Source organism: Eriocheir sinensis, chromosome 43 (assembly GCF_024679095.1).
Source record: "Eriocheir sinensis breed Jianghai 21 chromosome 43, ASM2467909v1, whole genome shotgun sequence".
Lineage (NCBI taxonomy): Eukaryota > Metazoa > Arthropoda > Malacostraca > Decapoda > Varunidae > Eriocheir > Eriocheir sinensis.
The window spans coordinates 11,531,784-11,556,827 of NC_066551.1; the positions used below are offsets into that span (position 1 = coordinate 11,531,784).

A 25,044-nucleotide genomic window follows, 5' to 3' on the forward strand; every position below is an offset into this window, starting at 1 on the left:
CTTACAAAACCAGACAGGCTCTCCTACTGACAGTGCTACTAACCGTTCTAATGCACTAGTCTGCCTACATATGAAACTGTATCCTTATGAATGTCTGCAAATCATGGTTTTCTTCGGTGCTTTAATCATAACATAATATCATATAAAAGAAGAGGATGGTTTCTTAAGACGATCTATGATATGTTTGTGTGATTTTATTAATTGTTGAAATGCCAAGTATATATTTTCAAATGCTTTAAATTCTTTAACTATTTTAGTATCACAACATAAGCAAATATAAATCTGTCTAGTTCTTCATAAATAGAAAAAATATGTAAGACCTGCTGTGCTAAATTTTTGAAAACTTGTTGCAGCAAAAAACCTGCAATACCAAGCTGGAGGAGATCCATTAAGAACATGCCCGATGTGTACAGTGTGCGGCCCTGGGAGGAAAACTTTGGATATGTCACATTTAGAAGTTGAAGAAGGGATTTAGTATGTATGTACTTGTTACGCGTCAATATAATTTTTTTTTGTTTGCATGAAAATTATAGTTATCTTGATCATGACACACACACACACACATACACACACACACACACACACACACACACACAGACACACACATACACACATATATATATATATATATATATATATATATATATATATATATATATATATATATATATATATATATATATATATATATATATGTGTGTGTGTAAGTATGCTCGCCATGATGTTGTCATTCTATATACACAGCAAGGCAAAGATGCTACAGACTGGGAGGAAGAGGGTGCCAGACACAGCTGGAGGGCGGGGTGGGGTGGGGTGAGGGGGCCTTGCCTCACACCGCTACACACACACACTGCTCACCAAACCTCTGCAGCTCCTCAGCCACACACAAAGGTACATATGTATTAGACTATGTACACAAGATTCCAGATAATCAGTGCTAAAATAATATTCTTACTTAATAAACAAAATGCACAGTTAACATATTACGATTTTCACTCTGGAATTAACTATGTGCATTTTGCAAGACATCCTTGCTAATTTTAGTAGTAATTTATATAAGAGAATCAAGTAAAAGAAAATGATCATCCCTAAGTTAAAAATAATACACAACTCATAGCAAAACAATAGTTTTTGAAGCAATCTAGAATTTTCTGAAGAATTAAATGTTTTAATAAATCAACTAATAATGAGAATCCCTTTCATATAGGATATCTAATCATAAACATTTTTCTTTTCCCACAATCAAACTACAGGAAAAGTTTTAAGAACTTTAAGATTATTTAGCGAGCTAGTGTAGCCGCGAGTGCCAAGCCGAGGGCGATGGTGAAGGCCGGAGAGAAGGCGGTGGGGGCGGCTGAGCCACCGGGGGAAGACCTGGGCAGGGGAGGGGAGGGAGGTTAGGTCACTGTCTACCATGCCACTACACACTACCTGGGATCATTGACTCAAAGTCATCTATTATTTAAAGATTTTCTACAGTTAAAGAAAACACTTATAGGGAAAATATATCCTACTAATCATGCACAAAGACTGTAGGTATCAAGTACACAAAGGTGACATCGTACTCACTATCGATTACATCGTCATGCTGCATTAGCACAATAATATTTACCTCAACATTCATCAAACAAAAACTACTAAACTATAATGTACTCTACTTATTAGCACGTAGTTACAACAAGCTTACCGTGCAATGCTTGACATGGATACTGCTATAGAAGAGAAAAAACATATGTTATCTGTTCCTTGCCACTTACGTCCTCTCATCCACGTCGTAGCGGTAGTCATCCAGGTCGTTGTCCACATCCAGGTCAATATCTTTCGTCGGATCGATGGTGGACGTGGTGGTGTCTGTCGGGCGCTTGTCGACGTGGGCGCTCAGAGCCTGGTTGATGGCCCGCAGCATTGGGTACCTGGTGAGCAGAAAGCACTATTACTGTGACCCTGCCTGTCACTCAACAGCTGTTTGCTAATTTAGGCCAGCATCAGACTACATTGGACTGGCCACCCATTGGTGGTCTCTAATACTTTTAGCGAGTCTTTAGAGGCAGGAGCGATGGCCAGAGGGCGGCAGAAGAGAAAGGAATGTATGAGACTGGTGTCTATAAATTTGAATGGTTTAGGTGGTGAGGAAAAGAGGAGAGTGATGATTGAACATTTTGTAAATGGTAGAGTGGATGTGTTGGGAGTGAGTGAAACATATTCTAGGAGCTGGTGTCAGTGATGGTAGAGAGGGTACGTGGGAGGGTGTGCCTAGGGGGGTTGTATGGACGGGGATAGATGAAAACTATAGAGGCAGGAGTAAGGAAGGATGTGCTATTGTGATGTCTGAAAGAGTGTGGAATGGTGTGACTGATTATGGTTGGAAGGGATCAAGAATTGTGTGGGGGAAAGGAAAAGTAGGTTTAGTAAAGTATGCATGGGTGTGTATTTATGCACCAGTAAATGTGAAAAGTAAAAAAGGACTGAGAGAAAGGGAAGCTTTTGGGGAGGAAGTGAATGCATGTCTGAAGAGTTTTGAGAAAGAACGGAACCTTATTATGATGGGAGATATGAATGCTAAAGTGGGTGATGAATGTGTGATGGATGTGGTTGGAAAATGGAGAGTGCCTGGTGGATGTCTGTGCTGACAGGGGAATGTTCCTAGCGAACACCTTCTTTCAGCACAAGAATATCCACCGATACACATGGAGGAGGGGAGAAGATAATGAGCAAAAAGTATTGATTGATTATGTGGCAGTAGATGAAAGGCTTAGAAAAGAAATTTGTGACGCGAAGGTAGTAAGAGGAATGTTCGATGTCTCTGACCATCTTGCAGTGCTGGCAAAGTTAAAGCTGAAAGAAAAGTGGGTGTTTGAAAAGAAAGGTGAAGTAAAAAAGGAAATATTCAAGATAGAAAAGTTACAGGAAAAAGAAATAAAAGATGAGTATAAACATGAAATGGCAGAGGCCTTAAGTGAAAAATGGGGAAGTGTAAAAGATAGTACAGATAATGAAAAAGGTTTTGGAACATTTAAAGAAGCAGTGTTAACCCAGTAGCTGCGGGGGTAATGTTTCTTTGGCCCCTCTAAGCGAGAAAAATGAGAAAAAATCATCACTCACTCAAACTATTTCATAATACATATCAACGCATTTGTGATCAGTTTATGCATTATCTATTTTTGGGGGGTTTATATCATGGCAAAAATTTGGCCCGACGCTGGTACACGGTAAAGCCACAAATTTGGCCCACCGCTGCTACTGGGTTAACTACAACAAAAAAAGTGTTAGGGATGAAAGTGGTGAGGGATGGAAAAAGAAAAGGAAATTCATGGTAGACAGAAGAGATAAGGAGGATAGTAAAAGAGAAAAGGGAACTTTTTAAAAAAACTCAAGAAATAAATGTGGCTGAGCATGTACAAAGGGAAAGGAAAAAGAAATATAGAGAATGCAAAATGAAATTAAAACAAGCAATAAAAGAAAGTAAGAAGAGAGTTGATGAAGACTTTGGAAAAAGATTAAGTGAAAAATATAAAGGGAACAGGAAATCATATTCGAAAGAAGTAAAAAACGAAAGAAATGCAGAAAATATCTCCTCAAGTAAAATAAATGAAGTTATGGATGAGAATGAAAAGATGCTGAAAGACAGGGAAGCTGTGAAAGAGAGATGGAGAGAATATTTAAAAAACTTAATGAATTTTGAGGATGGACGTCCAGCAGCTGAAACAGCAGCAGCTTTGAGTAGAGGTAGAGGAGGAGTATATAAAGAAAGAAGTATAACATACGAATAAGTAAATCAGATAATAAATAGATTAAAAAATGGAAAGGCAGCAGGAATTGATGAAATCACAGCAGAAATGTTGAAGTGTGGAGGAGATGTAGCTGTAAAATGGATGGTCAAGATATGTGAAGTAGCATGGGACGTGTGTGTGTGTGTGTGTGTGGGGGGGGGGGGGGAGAAGGAGCAGCAGACTGGACGAAAGCCATCATTGTTCCAGTTTACAAGGGGAAGGGCAGGAGAGGGGAATGTGGGAGCTATAGAGGTATAAGTCTCCTGAGTATACCCGGAAAGGTATATGGAAAAGTCATAATAGAGAGGGTGCAAAGACTTACAGAAGAGAAAATCAGTGAAGAAAAAGGAAGCTTCAGGAAGGGAAGGGGATGTGTGGATCAGATATTTTCCTTCAGGATGGTAGTAGGAAAAATAATAACAAAAGGAGAGAGACTATGGCCTGCCTTCATGGATTTGGAAAAAGCTTATGACAGAGTCGATTGGATTGCATTGTGGGATGTTTTAAAGATTTATGGTGTGGGAGGAAAACTGCTTAGTGCAATAAAGTCTTTCTATGAGGATGCATCTGCATGTGTCAAAATTACTGGAGAAACAAGTGAACATTTTGAGATAAAAGTGAGCTTAAGGCAGGGGTGTGTCATGTCACCATGGTTATTCAATATTTATATGGATGGTGTCATGAGAGAAATGAAGCGCAAAGTTGGGGAAGTTGGAGTTAGAATGTTCGATGAGGGAAGGAAGTGGGTACTGAATTCGATACTGTTTGCTGATGACACAGTGGTCATTGCAGAAAATGAAAGTGACCTACAAAATTTGGTCAGTGTTTTTGATAGTGTCTGTAATAGGAGAAAGCTGAAAGTAAATGTCAACAAAAGTAAAGTGATGGTTTGTAAGAGCAGTAGAAGTGAGGTTGTAGATTTTGTATGCCCATATAGAGTGGAATGAATGTGAAAAAGAATGCAAAATAATTTTGAATGGTCAAGAAATGGAGGAGGTCAACCTTGGATCAGTTATGTGTAAGCATGGTGGTACGGAGGGAGAGACAAGAGAAAGGGCATTGCAAGGAAGAAGGGTGGTAGGGTCTTTGGGACGAATCATGAATGGCAGAAGTGTGAGCATGGAGGTAAAGAGGGATTTGAGTAATACAATAATAGTACCAACCCTCACACATGCAAGTGAAACGTGGGCCTGGAATGAAAGTCAGAGGTCTAGAGTGCAGGCAGTGGAAATGAGTTATTTGAGGAGTGCTTGTGGTGTGAGTAGAATGGATGGAATGAGTAACGAAAGTGTGTGTGAACGTTTTGGAATGTGTCACAGGGGTGAAGGGGAGAAGTGTGGAGTGGTGGAAGAAGTGAAGCGACAGACTTTAAAGTGGTTTGGCCACATGGAGCGAATGGAGGAGAGTAAGATAACCAGAAGGGTGTATGTGAGTGAGATAGAGGGAGGGAATGCAAGAGGACGACCTCCAGTGAAATGGAGGGATAGGGTGCAAGAGTACGTTAGGGAGAGGGGGGAAAGATCTTTGAGAAACTTAGAGCAGGCAAAGAGGGAGTGTCTGGATAGAGAAAGTTGGAAGCTCTTCTGCCGTGGCCATCCCTTGGTGGGAGCTCCTAGGAGCAGGCGTCGATGAAATGATGATGATGATGATGATCAGAGTAGGATGAGGAGACATAAATTAACAGAAAAAGGCTGCTCATACATATACACATATAAGATATCCACATTCCAAGATCAGTTTTATGCATCTATCAATTTTATATGGCATACCATCACTGCGTACACAAAGCGAGAGAGAGAGAGAGAGAGAGAGAGAGAGAGAGAGAGAGAGAGAGAGAGAGAGAGAGAGAGAGAGAGAGAGAGAGAGAGAGAGAGAGAGAGAGAGAGAGAGAGAGAGAGAGAGAGAGAGAGAGAGAGAGAGAGAGAGAGAGAGAGAGAGAGAGAGAGAGAGAGAGAGAGAGTCGAGAGAGAGAGAGAGAGAGAGAGAGAGAGAGAGAGAGAGAGAGAGAGAGAGAGAGAGAGAGAGAGAGGAGAGAGAGAGAGAGAGAGAGAGAGAGAGAGAGAGAGAGAGAGAGAGAGAGAGAGAGAGAGAGAGAGAGAGAGAGAGAGAGAGAGAGAGAGAGAGAGAGAGAGAGAGAGAGAGAGAGAGAGAGAGAGAGAGAGAGAGAGAGAGAGAGAGAGAGAGAGAGAGAGAGAGAGAGAGAGAGAGAGAGAGAGAGAGAGAGAGAGAGATAATGTTTTTTTTTACTATACAGGAAAACAATCATGAGTGGCTGTGGTTTGGTTCAGCGAGTGTCGCGTTTTCCTTACTTGATGCCATTCTGGGAGCAGCTCCCTGTGAAGTCGTCAGTGTCGATGGACCAGATCATAACTCCGCCAAGGCCGAGCTGCTGGGCATATGCTGCCTTGAGGCTAAGGGAAATATCATCGTCGTAGCCAACCCACATGTCGTTGCGGAACATGTACGGTACCTGGTGGGCTTTCTGCCACACTATTTGCCAGAGTCCTTTTTCGGTGGTTTGTTTCTCACAGATCTGTACAGTAGAGACAACGTGATATATACCTGCCTTATACACTTCACAAATTTTCAGTAATATGGAAACTATTTACTAGGCATGCTTATCTTTTTGAAGCTCAAATAAATTTTAAAGATACATGACATCAAAAAATAATAACAACACTATTCGCATTAAAATTACTACAAATATGTAGCAATGTATGAATGCTGACTCATACCAGAGTGAATATGAACGATCGTGAATAAATTCAGGAATTAAAAAAAAATGTTATGCTTTATGTACTCTCAAACATCAGTGGACAATTTCTGTGGGATTTTATTCTGATGTCATTATGGAGTTCATAGACACACCATGCAGAAACACAACTCATCAGGGGCCTCATGTACACCCTCAGAGCCACCACTCTACCTCGTTGTAGCCGAGGAAGCCGTCCTCTCGGGTGTATTGTCCAGCAAAGGCGGTGGAGTGCGAGGGGGCACTGATACCTGGGTTGACTGGGTCTCTGAGGAGGAAGGTGCGTCCATACAGGCCAAGACCCAACACCAGCTTGTTCGGGGGAGCACCAGAGGACAGGTACAGCTTTATGGTGGCATCCTGTAGACCGGGGAGAAAGGCAACCATTATCTGATGGGCCTCAATAATGGTGTGTGAAAACTCATTGCTTCATTTCCACAGATAATTTCCTTCTCTCTGGTATGAACTACTACCCTCAACTTTCATGTCGGTATCACAGGAAGTGACATTACTAATGATGAGGATGGGAAGATTAAGATAGTGAGAAAAGGTGTATGACGATGCGTACCTCACGATGCAGCAGCCTTGACCTGACTCACTGACAGATGTGAAAGCTTTGATGCAGCACTGTTACAAGTCGAATGTCATTAAGCTATTACACGGTTTGAGAATATAATCACCAAACAGCAACAGCAAAATATCTGATTACAGCCTTCACCTCATAAATCTTTACTTAGCTTTACATCTCACTGAACAATGAACGGTGCTTATATGATACATGTACCTCACATACAGCATACAAGATGCAATTTATTACTGTTACAAGCATGAGGAGTCTACTCATTCAGGGTTCTTGAAGATACGGGTTATGACTCCTTTTATATACTACATATGGGCTGCGGTGGCTGAATGGTTAGCGTGCGGGTTCCACATTCACCGCGTGATGGACGAAGCGAATTCGAATCCCCACGCTACCACCTGGGATTTTTCAGTCACCGCCGAGTGGCCTAAGACTACCCACATGCTGTCCTGAAGACCACCCAGTCAACCCGGACTCTAGAGGAAACCGTCCAAGTGAATCAAGAACGAGTTCCGGGGGCAGCATGAGCCAAGAAAAGATGGCACAACTATAAAAACACTTGCCTGCGCCATGACGGGCTGGGGCCGACTACCATGCAGGCCCCTCAAGAAAGCCTACTGGCGCTATAGGCTGACACTTAGTAATGGCAAGAGGCCTCAATATACGCAAGTTGTGAGGAAAATGTATATCTGGTTTGCTGCAAGAATGACCTGATGATATTGTCCTAATTTATGCATTTAACATCTACAGTGTCATCGTGCACAAGAAAGCACTGCAGCACACTAAAGGCTTGCTGGTGGCCACTTACCACATTGAGGGACTTCTCCTCCTCGGGCTCGTCGTCACGGGAATAGAGCGGCGCATTGTGTCCTGTGCGGCCGTCCCACTTGCCATGGTAGTCATAGGCCATGATGTGCATGAAGTCAAGTTCCTCTGCCAGGTCATCTATATCATAGGCCGTCTCAATGGTTGATTTTCCTGCAGCCAGAGCTGCTGTCAACATCCAGCCTCTTGGTGAAAATTCTTTGCGAAGTTCCTGCGGGGATCAGGAATACGTATTATGCAGAGTTGTTTTACTAATTTGAAAAGAAGTGACTATATACTAATACATCACCACACGTTATTTTTTTTTAACTGTGAGTATTGAAGATACAGATCATTAAGATGAAATATACAATACACAGTGACTTCAAACTTTTCTGGATAGATCCAACAATAATCTTTAAAACATTATGCGACATTCTAAAGACAAATGCAACATATGAGAGCTATGCACCTTGACCAGTGTGACAAAGTTCTCCTTGTCCTCAGGCTTCCCTCCCCTGTTGGCAGGGTACTCCCAGTCCAGGTCAAGGCCATCAAAACCATTATCTCTGAAGAATAAAAATGACCATTATCAGCATGACGGCAATAACCATATATGTGCTTGCATGATTATCTTTTTGTCAATCCCTCTGTCGCTCATTGTAAATAAATACGCAAGAACCAGAATCTGAAGCTTCATAAAGACAACGATGACTCACTCGATGAATTTGATCGCGGACTTGATGAAAGCCTGCCTGGTGGCGGGCGAGGCGGCCATGGCCGAGTATTTCGTGGACCCCTCCGTCCAGCCGCCCACCGCAAGGAGCACCTTCAGCCGCGGGTTCAGGCTCTTCTTGTCCACGAACCTCTCAAGGGCCCCTGACAGAAGTTGTACCAAAGATAAAGATGGAAAGGATATCATGTTTGAGTTTATTGTTGTCAATATAATAATAATAATAATAATAATAATAATAATAATAATAATAATAATAATAATAATAATAATAATAATAATAATAATAATAATAATAATAATAATAATAATAATAATAATGATTTACTATATAATGTTTACGAGAATGATACAAAACCTATTCAGCATGTATTTGAACTGCCTGGAAATATGTAACTTAAAGCTTTTGTCAGTCTACCACAGTTCGGCAATAGAAAAAGGAAACATGAATCAACAAAAGTTCTTACTTTTTGTGAAGTCGTACTGCGGGTCGAGGGACTTCATGGTGTAGGTGGTGTTGTCGATGCCAACGAAGGCGTAGATGAGAGATGTGCACAGCGTGGGGTCGATGTCCTCAATGCTGAATTTGCCGAGTCCGGGTCTGTACACCGCCCAGGACCCGAGGTAACACACCACCTCTTGGTCATGCTGGGCCACCGCCCCGCCTGAGGGATGAAGGAGAGGAGAGGGGTCAGTCAGGTTACGCAGGTCAAGAAAGGTAGCTAAGGGTGTCTAGTGAAAGGTGTGTTGTGGTCTCTCAACTACATTATGTTCGTAGGACCTGGTGATTCTTCATGATGGCTTCTGTGTGTGTGTGTGTGTGTGTGTGTGTGTGTGTGTGTGTGTGTGTGTGTGTGTGTGTGTGTGTGTGTGTGTGTGTGTGTGCAGGAGGGCGGGGGTAAGGGGTTGACTACGTAAAAATCATGGAATGTGTGGTTACATTTAGAGGACAAAAATTGCAGTTGTAAATGCTATTTGAAGAAATTATACAACATACAAATAAATGAATTATCTATTACTTATCAGAAAGGAAAAGTGTACGGCAACACCGTGAACAAAATATAAGTAGTAGGATGCAAAAACGCTGTCCTTAATTAGAACGAAATAAGTTAAAAAAATAATCACTCTCGTACCTCATTTTTTCATAATTACATCAGTACCAAAAACATGATCTTTGTGGCAAATTGCTGTTTTTTTATCTTATTTTTAAGAGCTCTCCGTGAAGGTCACCGAGTGTCTTCACAACAATTAGTTTACTGTCAACACACACACACACACACACACACACACACACACACACACACACACACATCACGCAGCGCCGCCAACTTGAACGAGTCCAGAAGCGAGCCTGCAAAATCATCCTGGGCCCTCACTACACCAGCTACCAAGACGCCCTCGACTCCCTCCATCTCACCAGCCAACAACACCGTCACGAGACCCTACTACACCAGTTCGCAACCAAGCTTCTCAACCAGCCCAGACACAGACACATCCTCCCACCCGCAGTGAACCGCCCTAAGCACTCAGTGAGACACCACAACATTATTGCCCCGATACGGGCACGGACTGACCGCTATAAGAACAGCGCCGTGCCCATGATGGTCAAATATATCAACAATGCAAATTAAGAGCAGCACTATTTGTATGTTTCGTAAATATTTTTCATTAGTACTTATTGTTATTATTATTATTATTATTATTATTATTATTATTATTATTATTATTATTATTATTATTATTATTATTATTATTATTATTATGAATATTATTATGATTAAGATTACTATTATTATTATCATTATTATTATCATGATTATTATTATTATCTTTACTATGATTAATGCTATTATTGTTATTTCTATTTTCCTTTTTATTTTCAATCATACTACCTTATTCATTTGTCTCATTCATTTCATTTCATCTTCCATTGATGTATATTTTCAGCTCTAGGGCTGCCTGGTACTTCATGCAATAAACCGTTTATTATTATTAGTATTATTCATTACACACACACACACACACACACACACACACACACACACACACAATGGTCAACACGCACGTCACGTTACGTTTGATAATTTGACAAAAAAGTTAACTGTTAATGAAATGCTTGGCCTCAATATAGTTGAATATATAATATTAATGTCACGTTCATTTCGCATAATGTCGAGGAGGCAAATAATTAGAAGCTTCCGTCAGCAGCGGCGGGGACACAGAGGCGTCAGGAAACAGCCGATGCAGACTCGCGTGCGCGGCGCCGACTCGCGCCAGAACAACTTGACGAACCGTAATTATTTTCCATTTCGTGCTGCAACGATGCATCGATGGCAGGAGGAATCGCAAGGCCAATCAACGAGATGTTGTGAAGCCGATCTCCCAATACTGACTAGGCCGTCGAGTCTCATGAAATCATCACCAGAGTGGAATATTTAAAACTACAGTGCTCAGAATTTTAATATTTTTCAGTGACCCGAGCGATCTTTGCACTCTAAGCTGCCTCCAAAAAAGATATAGTAGTTCAGTTTTCTGCCTGAGCCTGAAAATGTCAAACCAGTTTCAGTATTTTTTTACAATTGGTAAGGGAAACCGGTTCTGGCAGAGGTAAAGATCAAGGAGTCGAGAATGTGAGTATAGGTTGGCGGCGCCTGAAGGAAGTGAGCCGCTTCAACACATTCATCAAGACTCGAACAAGAAGCTGAACCGAAGGGAGCAGGCTAGAAAAGAAGAGTAGAAAGGTGGCTAGAAAGTGATCAGAATGGTAATGTCATGGAGCCATACTAGAGAGGAGAAAACTAAGAGGGAGGCAGGAGGAAGGGAAGAAGGGACCAGGGTATGACATTAGATACATCCTGGAGAAAAGGGAAGGGGGAAAGAGGAGGAAGTGAAGTCGTCAGGTTTTTGTCATCTTAGACGTATATTTTGGCTGGGCAGGGAGGGCTAGAGAAAGTGGTGAAAGCTGATAATATCGTAACTCTCAAGGCGGTGTGGTTAATGCTGAAAACGTGACCAACACCTAATCCAGCTTATAGTGCCATTGAATCTTGAGTTCGCAAGTTCGCAGGCTTTGACGGAGTGCCCTTCACCAGCTTGGACCATCTCTACCATCACCACCTCCAACACTACCAAAATCATCACTGCTCCTCCGGCTGTTACTGTCACCACCACAGACGCCACAATCATCATCACTGCCGCTCCCATTGTTACTGTCTCCACCACAAACTCGACCACCACCGCCGCAACCGCCACCACTTCCACGTTACTGCCTCATTAGTTCTGAACGAGACCCAGAACTTGACAACTTCCCGGAGTGAGAGATAAACGCCTGAACGAACGTACAAGAGCAAGCTAAGTCGCAATCTAACGCTATAAGGAAATGCTGTTTTAGAACCCCTCAATAACGCTCACTTTATCGCGTTATTGAGCCTGAACGGAAAGGAAAAGTGGAAAGATAAAAAAAAGTGGACACACCCAAGCTGATTTCACTTCGATCTTCACCACCATTACCAACATAGAAACACCCAGGAAAGACAGACCAACACCACCACAGCCTTCACGATCACCACCAACACCCCGACCATCTATAGACCTCAACCTACTTTCCCTAATGCCCAAATAAAAGGTTTCTCATGTTAAGCAAAAGGTTGGCTTAAGATACCTAACGGGTGCTTAAGGAAACTCGTGGTCCAATTGGAAAGTTGAACTGCTGTATTAACACACACACACACACACACACACACACACACACACTTTGTCATCTCCGTCACGATAAAATAATTAAGTGTACAATTGACAACCTCCTTCCTCTCCCGCATCCTCTCCGTGTCCCGATGAGCGAGGCGGAAAAGGCAGTGGAAGGCCCCGCCAAGGCCATGCTGGATGTGATAAGGCCATAAGGAACAAAGGAAGAAAAAAAAAAAAAAAAAAAACCGTGAAAGACAAAAACAAGGAAAGAAAGAAAGATGAAAGATAATGTGGCTAAAATGAAAAAAAAGATGGATGATAAAAACGAAAAAAATAGAGGTCGTGGACAGGATAGAGAGACTAAAGTTATCTAATAATGGTAATAAAGTAAATAACAGTTTCCACTAGTCTGTATGAGGTGTGTGTGTGTGTGTGTGTGTGTGTGTGTGTGGTTCCATAGAGAGGCTGCATTCGTGTCTCTTTGACATTTAACGGAAAGGCAGGCAAGTTGCGAAGTGGTGTCTGCCAGGGTAAACCAGTGTGTGTGTGTGTGTGTGTGTGTGTGTGTGTGTGTGTGTGTGTGTGTGTGTGTGTGTGTGTGTGTGTGTGTGTGTGTGTGTGTGTGTGTGTGTGTGTGTGTGTGTGTGTGTGTGTGTGTGTGCTAAAACCTCAAAACTCTGAGAAAACCACAATTACATAGAGCAACACATCATCAGAAAACCTTAACGTTACATTGCCTTTCCCTCCTCCTCACTAATTAAATGTTATCGCTCACCCCTCTTCTCTTCCCTCCCGCGGGTATCCACGAATGATTTATTAGTTCTGTCTTATCTTGCATCAATGCCAAGACCTTGCTTTTTCCTCTTTACCATAAACATTGGGTGAAAAAAAAAACTTCCGCTATAACACTACCACGCAATAATGCATAGTCGGCCCCCTCTCATCTCTACCCCTCTCCACCCTCCTTCCTTTTCGTCTTGCTTCATATTTTCCCCATACTCACCGCTCCCTCCTCTCTCTTTCTCTTTTTTTCATTACCCGTTTCTGTTCCTCGGTTCATTTCGTCTCTTACTTCCTTTTCTCTCCCGACCCTCAACCTGGATGCGGGTTCTCTCTCTCTCTCTCTCTCTCTCTCTCTTTCATTCGAGGTCAGATGGCAAGGTCAGCTTGGGAAATCTAAGTTCCGTAATAAAATCTCAGATGTCGACTGAAGTGGAGTTTTGTTAAATTACGAACTTGTGTTTAATTTTCTGTCTGTCTGTGCCTCTCTCTCTCTCTCTCTCTCTCTCTCTCTCTCTCTCTCTCTCTCTCTCTCTCTCTCTCTCTCTCTCTCTCTCTCTCTCTCTCTCTCTCTCTCTCTCTCTCTCTCTCTCTCTCTCAGCCACACCCTGTTTCCTCTTTCCACTTCAACTTAAGTGGCAATGAGCTAATGAGGCCACAACACGAGGCTCATGAAGGTACACACACACACACACACACACACACACACACACACACACACACACACACACACACACACACACACACACACACACACACTCCAGTTTCCTCTTTTTTTCCCACAAGCCCTTCTCTTTCTCCTATTTACTTGCATCCACCTGTACATCCATCCATTCCGGTCTTCCTCAAATCCTTGCATCCGCCTCCTTCCCTCCTCTCTTGCCACATACCCTTCTTAGGCGTGTATACCTGGACACCCACCTGGCCCAGTGAACCATTAACCTGCTCAACTCTCACCTTCGACATTTTAACTAAGAGGTTGGGTCTCTCTCTCTCTCTTTGCCTCCTAAGATTGTCCTGGTTCTTCGCGACAAGTCTCATTTACTGCATTACTTATTTACTATGTGCTTATTTTTTCTTAATCTAGTGGCGTTGAGCTCTTTAATCGGATCCTGGTGTTGGTGGTGGTGTTGAAGATGCAGGTTGGAGGGGTGAGGGGATGCATGGGGAAGATTTGAAGGTGATTTGAAGGTTCAGGGCGGGGAAGAGGAGGTGAAGGGTGAACATTGGGGTGTTGGCGGGGGATGGGGTGTCGGCGGGGGTTGAGGTGCTGGCGGGTGTCGGCGGGTGTCGGGGTGTCGGCGGGGGTCGGTGTGCAGTCTGGGTGTACGTAAGAATCGTTGCCACACTTGCCTGTTTCCTTCCTCATATGTTTGCACCCCATCTCGTCCTTGCTCTTCCAGTTTCTATTCCCGGCTACAATGATGGCGGAGGTAATGAAACACGCTCGAGTGCTCCCTTTAGCATTAGGGTGTTCTTTTTTATATTGCCCTCCCTCCTTTGATAGCGGGGTGGGGTGGGGGGTGGGGGTGGGGGGGATGGCTCCTCCAATGGCCGGACAAGTTTTTGCTGCAACTCGCTAGATAAAAAAGAAGGAAAAAAGGTTTATCATCCCATTCTCTTTGTATTCTGTTCGATTCCCCGAGCGAAGATGAAAGTCTGGAGCCAGTTTTGATCAGTTTGTGGACGGTGAGAGGGTTTTGATACGGGAGTTTCCCTTTCCATGCCATGACTGTTGCTTCAGACTTCTGTCCCTTCCGTTTTTCTCGTTGGGTCGCTGCCTCGGGCGGAGATGCAACTTAAACTATCCGCGTCATTGCCGTAGTAAGAAGAATCAAGTTTTTCGCTGAGACACGGCTGCCGCGCCATCTACTGAGCAACTCATATCGAACTCGTTCCAAATATAAAATGGCCGGGCATGATGCGTATAATATTTCAGAACAGTGATACTCAGTACATATATGAAGCTTAAAACTTTACATGATTCCCTTCATTTATCTCCCCCCAAATCATTCTCAAGAATATATTTTTAACATTAACTAATAACTAGCTGACCTTCGCCCTCCACCGCTCATGGGAGGCCGGGTGCGGGCGTGTCCACCTGTGTACACTGCTCGCCGCGGCCAGGCAGCGGCGAGCACCACCACCACGGCATCGGGGCTGGTATTCTCAAACCTTTCGGGGCTCACATACACACACATTTGGTAAGACTTTCGTTGAGGTTGGGATTAGTTTTATGAGTCTAGTGATAGTCTGACAAAGGTTGGGAGTAGTTTTATGAGTCTAGTGATAGTCTGACAAAGGTTGGGATTAGTTTTGTGAGTCTAGTGGTAGTCTGACAAAGGTTGGGATTAGTTTTGTGAGTCTAGTGATAGTCTGACAAAGGTTGGGATTAGTTTTGTGAGTCTAGTGATAGTCTGACAAAGGTTGGGATTAGTTTTATGAGTCTAGTGATAGTCTGACAAAGGTTGGGAGTAGTTTTGTGAGTCTAGTGATAGTCTGACAAAGGTTGGGAGTAGTTTTGTGAGTCTAGTGATAGTCTGACAAAGGTTGGGATTAGTTTTGTGAGTCTAGTGATAGTCTGACAAAGGTTGGGAGTAGTTTTATGAGTCTAGTGATAGTCTGACAAAGGTTGGGAGTAGTTTTATGAGTCTAGTGATAGTCTGACAAAGCCTCTCCCCCATGAACACGAAAAACACTCATGAGAACCCGACTCACTTCCTTTGTGGCCTCTGGAAAGAGTTGTTGCGAGAACCGAAAGTCTCAGAGAATACGGACTCTTAAAGGGCTTCTCTTTCTTCCCCTTTTCTCTTTCTATCCTCTCAGCCACGCCAAGGCCACGAGTCAGACACCCACACGCCTCTTGCAAAATAACATCCACGCCCACGCCCAGATCACCACCAAGGGCAGCAGTATTACACGAATAGACCTTGCCGCCTTATCAACCATTGCCAATAAGCAGAAACACCAACCTTTAGAAGTGTTAAAGGGAAAGTTCAAATTACAAAACATTTTCAGTCACGAGTACTTTTCTCAGTAACGACGGGGCATACCTATGAACAGAAGCATCAACCTATACATATCTTAAGGGGAACCCAAGTACTGCTCCTGAGATATTAAACTTCCACTCAGTACTTTTCAAATAGGTACGGAAAGAGGATGTGTCACCCTCCAGCTCACTCGTTCACCTTGGCCTTTTGATCTCCAGCCTCCGAATAATTCCAGGCCATAATTTACACGAAAGGAAACACTATTAAAAGCTGCCACTGTTTCCTCGTCACGTGACCTTGAGGCAGCGGGAGGAGTGGAAATGAGGGCTGGCGACGCCGTGTGACAACAATAAAGATGTGTGTGTACGCGCGATTGTGAGTGTTATTTTTTTCTTTTCCTGGTTCTTTTTTTGCCTTTGTTTTCCTAAAGGTCAAAGCAGCACGGGGTGTGAGATAACGGAATATACAGATGTAGATACGTAGATACGGCTTCATAATGGTCCATAACTACAACCAACATCCCAACTGCTACTACAACTACTACTACTACTACTACTACTACTACTGCTATTACTACAAGGTGTGATCTACTTTCATAAAATCCTTCATGCGATCTCTGTTGTCAGAAGAGGTTGGCACCCTGGGACAAAAATTAAAGATGTATCAAGCACTCTCAAAACGAAGCACGAAATAAAAATCATGAACTATTATTTCCTCGTGAAGCTCCCTTCCTCTGCAAGTTGTTGAAGGCCAAAGCGACGCACGCCCCCAAGGTCCTCGGGGATGATCTGTATTTATAGTAAATATTGATCTTTAAATAAACTGCTTTTTATCACACTAACCACACACGCACTAGCCAGCCTTTTGTCTAGCTAGTGTTTTGAACCACTACTGGCATACCATGTAATCAAGGGCGGCCTGTTGCATGGTAGGACCGTCGGCGACTAAATCGGCTCCTCCAGTGGGCTGTCGAGTGAAGAGGGAGACAAGACACCTAGCAGTATGAAATATGAGAACTGTCAATGGGCGCATGAGCTTGCTAGCCAACGGCCATCTAGTTCTGGAGCGTGGATTCGGATTCACAGTCATAGCTGTAAACCTTGTCTTCCTGGGAGTCCCTCCCTTCCCTGGTGGGTGACAAGGCAAGTCCTTCGCTCCGTTTCTTAATTTTTTTGCTTCACCCCAATCCCCCTCACCCTCTTTCTCCTTTTCGCTCAGCGCATTCACTTTCATTTTCTCTTTCTCGGCGTCTCAGGTGTTTGGGGGCCGCTGAACAGGCAGCGTAGTGTCCGCACTCCCCCCCCCCCCTCTCTTATATTAACAATAATAATTACGTTATTCTTCTTCTTTATAATTGGTCTGTAAAGGCACTGCTCACTACATGTATACCGAACATACAATATACAAGTCATAATGTCAATTATTTGGCCTGCTTCCTCGTGTGACTGAATGGCCTTTACTTTGGGTCACCTCCTCCCGTTAACTCCAGATCGGTGGCGGTTTTAAACAACAACAACAGCAGCAGCAACAGCGACTGTTACTATTACTACTACTTTTCTTTTTGTTCTACTACTACTACTACTACTACTACTACTACTACTACTACTGTATTACTACTTTTCCTTTTTGTTCTACTACTACTACTACTACTACTACTACTACTACTACTACTTTTTCTTTTTGTTCTACTACTATTACTACTACTACTATATTCCCACCATCCCTAATAGTATAAGGTCACAACTGCATCAAGTACTGCCAACACCACTAATAACGATGATAATAACACTTAGGGGCTAACTAGGGGCGTGAGAGAGAAGACGCGTGGGAAAGGCGTGGAGGCTATTTCGCCATAACACCTGCCTTTCGGAACGTGTCTACAAGGAGGCAGGTGATGGTGTGTGTGTGTGTGTGTTTGTGTGTGTGTGTGTATGTGTATGTGTGTGTGTGTGTGTGTGTGTGTGTGTGTGTGTGTGTGTGTGTGGTCTATCACCAGAATGAGAGGAAGTATGGTCTCCCTCCCCCCCCCCCCCAGAATAAGGCGATCCGGTCGCGTATCGGGGACAACCTTAACGAACCGTATAGAATTACGCAACTTTTAGTTCATTTCCTTTCTAGTGTTGGTTCGTCCCCGTCCGCCGTCTTGAATAAAAAATAAGCGACGTAAGGTTTGATTCATGGGAGTTCAAAGACTTTTTTTTCAGTCTTGTGAATCTATATCTACAAAGTCATGAACGGAGCAAACAGCGAAATTATTGGCAACGTTTATGGAGAAGAAAAAACATTAGGTTTATATATATATATATATATATATATATATATATATATATATATATATATATATATATATATATATATATATATATATATATATATATATATATATATATATATATATATATATATATATATATATATATATATATATATATATATATATATATATATATATATATATATATATATATATATATATATATATATATATATATATATATATATATATATATATATATATATATATATATATTGGAAAACGTAAATTAAAGTGTTTGTTACGAGTTAATTGATTGCCTTGAGAAGACGACCACCTTGCCACGATTGAAAAAAAAGCACCACTACATTGTTTGCATTGTGTTGCAACAGGTTTAGCTTCTCTATTACAATAGGATTGGACATATATGTCTGTTTGTAACATTGTAACACTATTACAATAAATACCATCTCCGCGTGACATTCCCTGAGTCAGAATAAGTTATGCAATAATATTTTACAAGTGAATTAAGTGTTTACAACGTGTTTAATGTCACTGCCTTGTACTGAAGCACCGTGCGCTACAGGATGCCCGGAGCCCGTGTACCAGTCTGCCCCTCAGCCCCGAGGGACGCCACGAGCGATGACGCAAACTCACCCAAGGCGGCCTCACGCTGCCCCGTCTCTGCAACACACACACACACACACACACACACACACACACACACACACACACACACACACACACACACACACACCTTTCACAACTCCTGGCAGGGGTGTTTAGCTGATCACGCCCCGTTATCTCTGGTGTGTTGATAAGCGGGTGAAATAAAGAGTGATTGATATAGGATACATGAATGTTCCGTGACGCATAAACATATTTTTTTATCAACTTTATCAGTACGAAGCATTTTTATAGGAACTAAGTCTTGATAAGGAAGTTTGTTTAAAAATCTTAAGATTTATAACGAGCGTTGGCTCGAATCCCACGCATGTAACATCTCCGTAGTTTCAGTACTTTACTTCAGGACACTCGGCTGAAAGGCGGGGCTCGAGCCTTCCGGAAGCTGTGTCCTTGGCATATGACAAGACACTTCGCCTTCGCCTCTGTGTCCCAAGTCTTGCAGCCCAAGCTGGAGGTTGGTAGACCTCTCTGATCCTATGGCTTAGGTTTGAATCTGACTATGTTGTAGGGCAGGTTAGGTGTAGTAGTAGTAGTAGTAGTAGAATAAGAATAAGGAGAGAGAGAGAGAGAGAGAGAGAGAGAGAGAGAGAGAGAGAGAGAGAGAGAGAGAGAGAGAGAGAGAGAGAGAGAGAGCCTGCGCGCGCACACACACACACACACACACACACACACACACACACACACACACACATACACACACATCACCCCTCTCTCTCTCTCTTTTATTGTGCCTGTTAGTTTAAAAGTGGATAATTGAGGTTCTGCAGATTATGAGAGTTTGAAGAAGAAGAATCTCTCTCTCTCTCTCTCTCTCTCTCTCTCTCTCTCTCTCTCTCTCTCTCTCTCCCACCTCGTGAAGGGCGAGAAAATGAGAGAAACTTCTTTAAGGATTCCGTTAACAAAGGCGGCGTTCACTGTAGCGGGGTCGTCTTGCTCAGAGAAAGTTCTTGGCGCTGGAGGTAACGGGACTGGAGTTGACGTGTTCCAGGTAAATGCAGGTGCCCCTCCTCCCCCGCGCAGGCCCCTCACGCGTGTGCCGATAATTGTCGCTTTCGTGTTTGTTTTGCGTTTCTTGCATGTGTCGTTAGGTGGTGCGGGTGTGTGTGTTTTACGGCATGTAGCTTGTATGTCTCGCTTTCATCAGTATAAGCTGTTTGTCGTCTGTTTGTATCTGTTCGGATTACTTGCTATGCTTCGATGGGTTTTTTTTGTATGTCTTGCTGTGTCGTGCGTATATATTGTGTAGTTTTTCGAGGGCTTCTTGTCTCGTGTGTATGTTACGTGTATTTTTTCGGTGTATTTCTTGTATATCTTGTTACGAGTTGTGTGTATACTGTGTGTAGTTTTTCGAGTGCTTCTTGTGTCGTGTGTATGTTACGTGTATTTTTGCGGTGTATTTCTTGAATATCTTGTTACGAGTCGTGAGTATATTATGTGTAGTTTTTCGAGTGTTACTTATATATCTTATTATGTGTCGTGTGTAGATTATGCGTATTTTTTCGAGTGTTTCTTGTGTGTCTTGCTAGTTGTCGTTTGTATATTCTACGTATCATCTGTATGCTAAAAGAGGTATTGCGCATTATTGGCTAACGAGGTCAACAACGATGACTTGAATAAAAACCTTAGTAATGAGGATGAAAAAAAAAGGTCTTGTTCGGTGTTGCTTACTAATAAACGGATAATGAAGAAGAAAAAAATAATCATGCTCGATGCTGCTTACTAATCCTTAAGGTCATTTCGTAATATACTACCTAGGCTATTCCCGGTGACATTTCCTGGGCGAGGCTGGCAAGATGGCGGAAGACCTGGCGGCCTCCAAGACAGGATGGAAGCAAGGACTCCATCTTCCAGACCTCTTCCTCCTCCTCTATCCTCAGCCACGGGTATTTCCAGCAACAATCCTAGACATTCACCGGGCCGCTTATCGCCCCTCCCCTCCTACAAATGTTTTAGGAAGCGTAGGAGCCGTGTTCATAACGTAATTAATGCGACGTATAATTTGTGAAAGTCTACATCGCTCAGCTTCACATTTACGCTTTTAAGTTGTTGAAGAAAATGCTTATGATAAGATTTTCGTCTGTAAAAGCGTGTGATAAATGACGGGGAGCTTAGCGAGATTACGTGTGTGTGTGTGTGTGTGTGTGTGTGTGTGTGTGTGTGTGTGTGTGTGTGTGTGTGTATTGTTGAGCCATCAAAGGACACTCGACCGAACGACGCCAGTTTTTTTCTCAGCCTTATTTTTTATACAAAGGTGCCCGACGTGACGCCATTTAGTTCTGTAAAAGTTCAAGACTAATCACGTCTCAAAAGAACCTGACGTCTTGGAATTTAAAGATAAAATTTATAATCACACTTCCTCCTCTTACTACTACTACTACTACTACTACTACTCCAATATTACCACTATAAATAAAAACAATAACACACATAGCCGTCATGGGTGAATGGAAGGTATGGAGGAAGTGACAGTGGTGAAGGTAAGGTTTTGGGGGTGAGGTGATGGTGGCGGGGGTGAGGTGATGGTGGCGAGGGTAAGGTGATGGTGGCGGGGGTGAGGTGATGGTGGTGGTGGGGTGAGGTGATGGTGGTGGGGTGAGGTGATGGTGGTGGGGGTGAGGTGATGGTGGTGGGGTGAGGTGATGGTGGGGGGGGTGTGGTGTTGGGGGCGGGGGTGAGGTGATGGTGGCGGGGGTGAGGTGATGGTGGCGGGGGTGAGGTGATGGTGGTGAGGGGTGAGGTGATGGTGGTGGGGGTGAGGTGATGGTGGCGGGGGGTGAGGTGATGGTGGCGGGGTGAGGTGATGGTGGCGGGGTGAGGTGATGGTGGCGGGGTGAGGTGATGGTGGTGGGGTGATGGTGAGGTGATGGTGGATGGTGGCGGGGGTGAGGTGATGGTGGCGGGGGGGTGAGGTGATGGTGGCAGGGGGTGAGGTGATGGTGGGGGGGTGAGGTGATGGTGGCGGGGTGGGGTGATGGTGGGGTGAGGTGATGGTGGCGGGGTGAGGTGATGGTGGCGGGGGTGAGGGGTGATGGTGAGGGGTGAGGTGATGGTGGGGGGTGAGGTGATGGTGGCGGGGGTGAGGTGATGGTGGCGGGGGTGAGGTGATGGTGGCGAGGGTGAGGTGATGGTGGCGGGGGTGAGGTGATGGTGGTGGGGTGAGGTGGTGATGGTGTGGGGTGGGGGTGATGGTGATGGGGGTGAGGTGATGGTGGCGGGGTGGGGTGATGGTGGCGGGGTGATGGTGGCGGGGTGAGGTGATGGTGGCGGGGGTGAGGTGATGGTGGTGGTGGGGTGATGGTGGTGGGTGAGGTGATGGTGGGGGTGAGGTGATGGTGGTGGGGTGAGGTGATGGTGGCGGGGTGAGGTGATGGTGGCGGGGTGAGGTGATGGTGGCGGGGTGAGGTGATGGTGGCGGGGTGAGGTGATGGTGGCAGAGGTGAGGGGTGATGGTGGCGGGGGTGAGGTGATGGTGGCGAGGGTGAGGTGATGGTGGCGGGGGTGAGGTGATGGTGGCGGGGGTGAGGTGATGGTGGCGGGGGTGAGGTGATGGTGGCGGGGGTGAGGTGATGGTGGCGGGGGTGAGGTGATGGTGGCGGGGGTGAGGTGGAGGTGGCAGGGATGAGGTGGAGGTGGCGGGGATGAGGTGGAGGTGGCGGGGATGAGGTGGAGGTGGCAGGGGTGAGGTGGAGGTGGCAGGGATGAGGTGGAGGTGGCGGGGATGAGGTGGAGGTGGCGGGGATGAGGTGGAGGTGGCGGGGATGAGGTGGAGGTGGCGGGGATGAGGTGGAGGTGGCAGGGGTGAGGTGGCGGTGGCGGCAACAATGGTGGTGAGAGTTGTTCGCGGCCTTGATCTCCTCCCCCTGCTGCCCGCCGTACCCACCCTGCCTCAACGAGGAGCTCCTGACTCACGAGAGGTCGGGTCGAGAGCCCCTTTGCACCTTCTCCCCTGCCACGCTCCGCCGGCAGGGGTACACGGCTGAGTCACGGGTGAAACATGGAAGCCTTTGAGAGTTTGCGAGGTCATGGAAAACGGTGAACAGGAAGGAAGCGAATTTGCTAACATTAATACCAAAAGTATGTTACTAATAATAAAAGATTTGCGCGGCGTGTCTTATCATCATGGAAGTGTTTGCAAGAGGCGGTTTGTCTTCCAGAGTCCATAGACAGAGGGTCTCTGTGAATAAACAAATATACCTTTGTCAGCACTGATTGCATGACTCTAATACATTCAAGTAAACACGCGTGACTCTTTAGCGTCCCATTCGTGAGTTGGAGGACCTAGAAGGGGGGAGGATTCAAGGGAGGGACTAAAAAGTCATAACGACGTAGACACGTAGAAAGCCCGAGGTCAAAGGCTCCACGGAGTGCTATCATAGTTTCGTGGGCAGGCTGGGGGCGGGGCCGCAACGGTGACGGAGGTACGGGGTAAATCTAGTTTGGGTGGGTGTTCGTGTTGTCAGGTGAGCTAAAAACGTCGTCCTGGAACTCTCCTGAGTCTTTTTATAAATTTCAGCTGGGACTTTTGAACAAATTATTTGCATTAGAACAGTGCAAAGAATCATGAACGAAAAATATAAGTTGCCTTTCGTGAGTGTCTGACAGCGCGGCGGAAAAGAGAGCGGCTACGAAGTCAGTGACAGTGTTGGCGGCTGAGGAGCGGGGTCGCCACGGCTGCTTTCCTTGGGCAGCGTTGAGGTCTCAGGGGGCGCCCCCACGTATCCTTCCGCAAGTTCCTGGAACCCACAACGCCTACACGCATGATGTTCACATAAAGACGCCTAAAGCGCTGCCTTCTCGCCTGCTATCATCATATCTCAGCGCCGCCACGCCTCCTTGCACACACATGACACGAGTTTCTCAACACACGTTACTTTTTTTGCAGTTCTCCAACCTCCTTTGTCTCTCGCGACCCTCACAAATCCTTTTTCAGATAAGCTGGCCTGCATATCTGCATATCACTTAAATAACCGTGCCCTCTAAATTCGTAGGGGCACATGTATAGGGGAGCTGGGGGGATCAGGGGCTCACGGCAGCTAGTAAAGAAAATGGAAAGTGAATTCCACCTGTCCCGTTACTGATAGCTGCCAGTCTCTGAGGTAACCTGCCTTCCCTCGGAGCTGTTTGTAAGCCCGAGCACCAACTCTCCTCACAGGCAGGGTAGGAAGAGTGCCGTCCTGTTCTGCAGACTGCGTGACTCACCAATAGCGAAGGCGAGGAGTGTGATAAGCTGCGCCGCACACCCCAACATGGTACAAGACAAACTGGCGCGTCTCGGTGTAGGTTGCATCGTCTCGCGTTTCCTGCCGCAGAGAGAAAGGGTGCCAGCTACCAATTATTCCCCAGCAGAGGTTAAATGGAGGACTGCCCTGCTTCTTCTTGCTATTGTTTTGGGGAACACAAGGAAGTACAAGTAGGCACAGACTGAATGTGAAGGCTGGTTGCAGTAAGAGGCTAAGAAAGTTTTGCACAGAGAATCCAATCAATGTCAGGAAGAGCAGGCAGAGGTATTTACCAACAAGTAGTATATATGCTATTGATAGATTGGCTTATTTCCTTGAATAGGGCAATAGTAGCTTCCCCTGCTGTGATGCTACGGTGAGTCACGGAGACCTTGTGTGTGTGTGTGTGTGTGTGTGTGTGTGTTCCAGATATCCCGTCGAGTCTTGATTTATAACGGGTACCTACGTATCTAGACTTTAACGGTAAGGTCTATATATATGCTACATTTTTTTTTAACATTACTGTGTAGCTCACGACTATGTATATATTTGGAATTTTAACCTTCACTTCCTGGTTTCTAAGTTAGCGTGTTACTAATCGCATCTCATTCGGAGCTTAGTAGGTCACGCAAGACACTCCAGCAAGCGGCCAACCATAGAAGGGCCAGCACGCGACACTCCGCGAGTACTGACATCGATTCAGTCATGTTTCCGTGTCAACTGTAGCATTAAAAAGTACGAGACCCCGAGAAATACACGAATATAAGGTATTCATGTAATTACACTGG

General features: G+C 44.6%; 1 protein-coding gene across 1 annotated transcript; it reads right to left on the reverse strand.

The window, feature by feature from the left end:
• Positions 1 to 178: 178 nt before the first annotated feature.
• On the reverse strand, positions 179 to 24,396 carry LOC127010466 (probable chitinase 2). Its single transcript, XM_050884678.1, has 9 exons — positions 24,237 to 24,396; positions 9,107 to 9,304; positions 8,626 to 8,785; positions 8,379 to 8,475; positions 7,911 to 8,138; positions 6,697 to 6,882; positions 6,080 to 6,303; positions 1,758 to 1,913; positions 179 to 1,374 (listed from the first exon to the last, which is right to left on the reverse strand). The coding sequence occupies exons 1-9, from the start codon at positions 24,322 to 24,324 to the stop codon at positions 1,281 to 1,283; spliced, it is 1,431 nt and encodes a 476-aa protein (XP_050740635.1). The 5' UTR covers positions 24,325 to 24,396; the 3' UTR covers positions 179 to 1,280.
• Between the last annotated feature and the right edge of the window lie 648 nt (positions 24,397 to 25,044).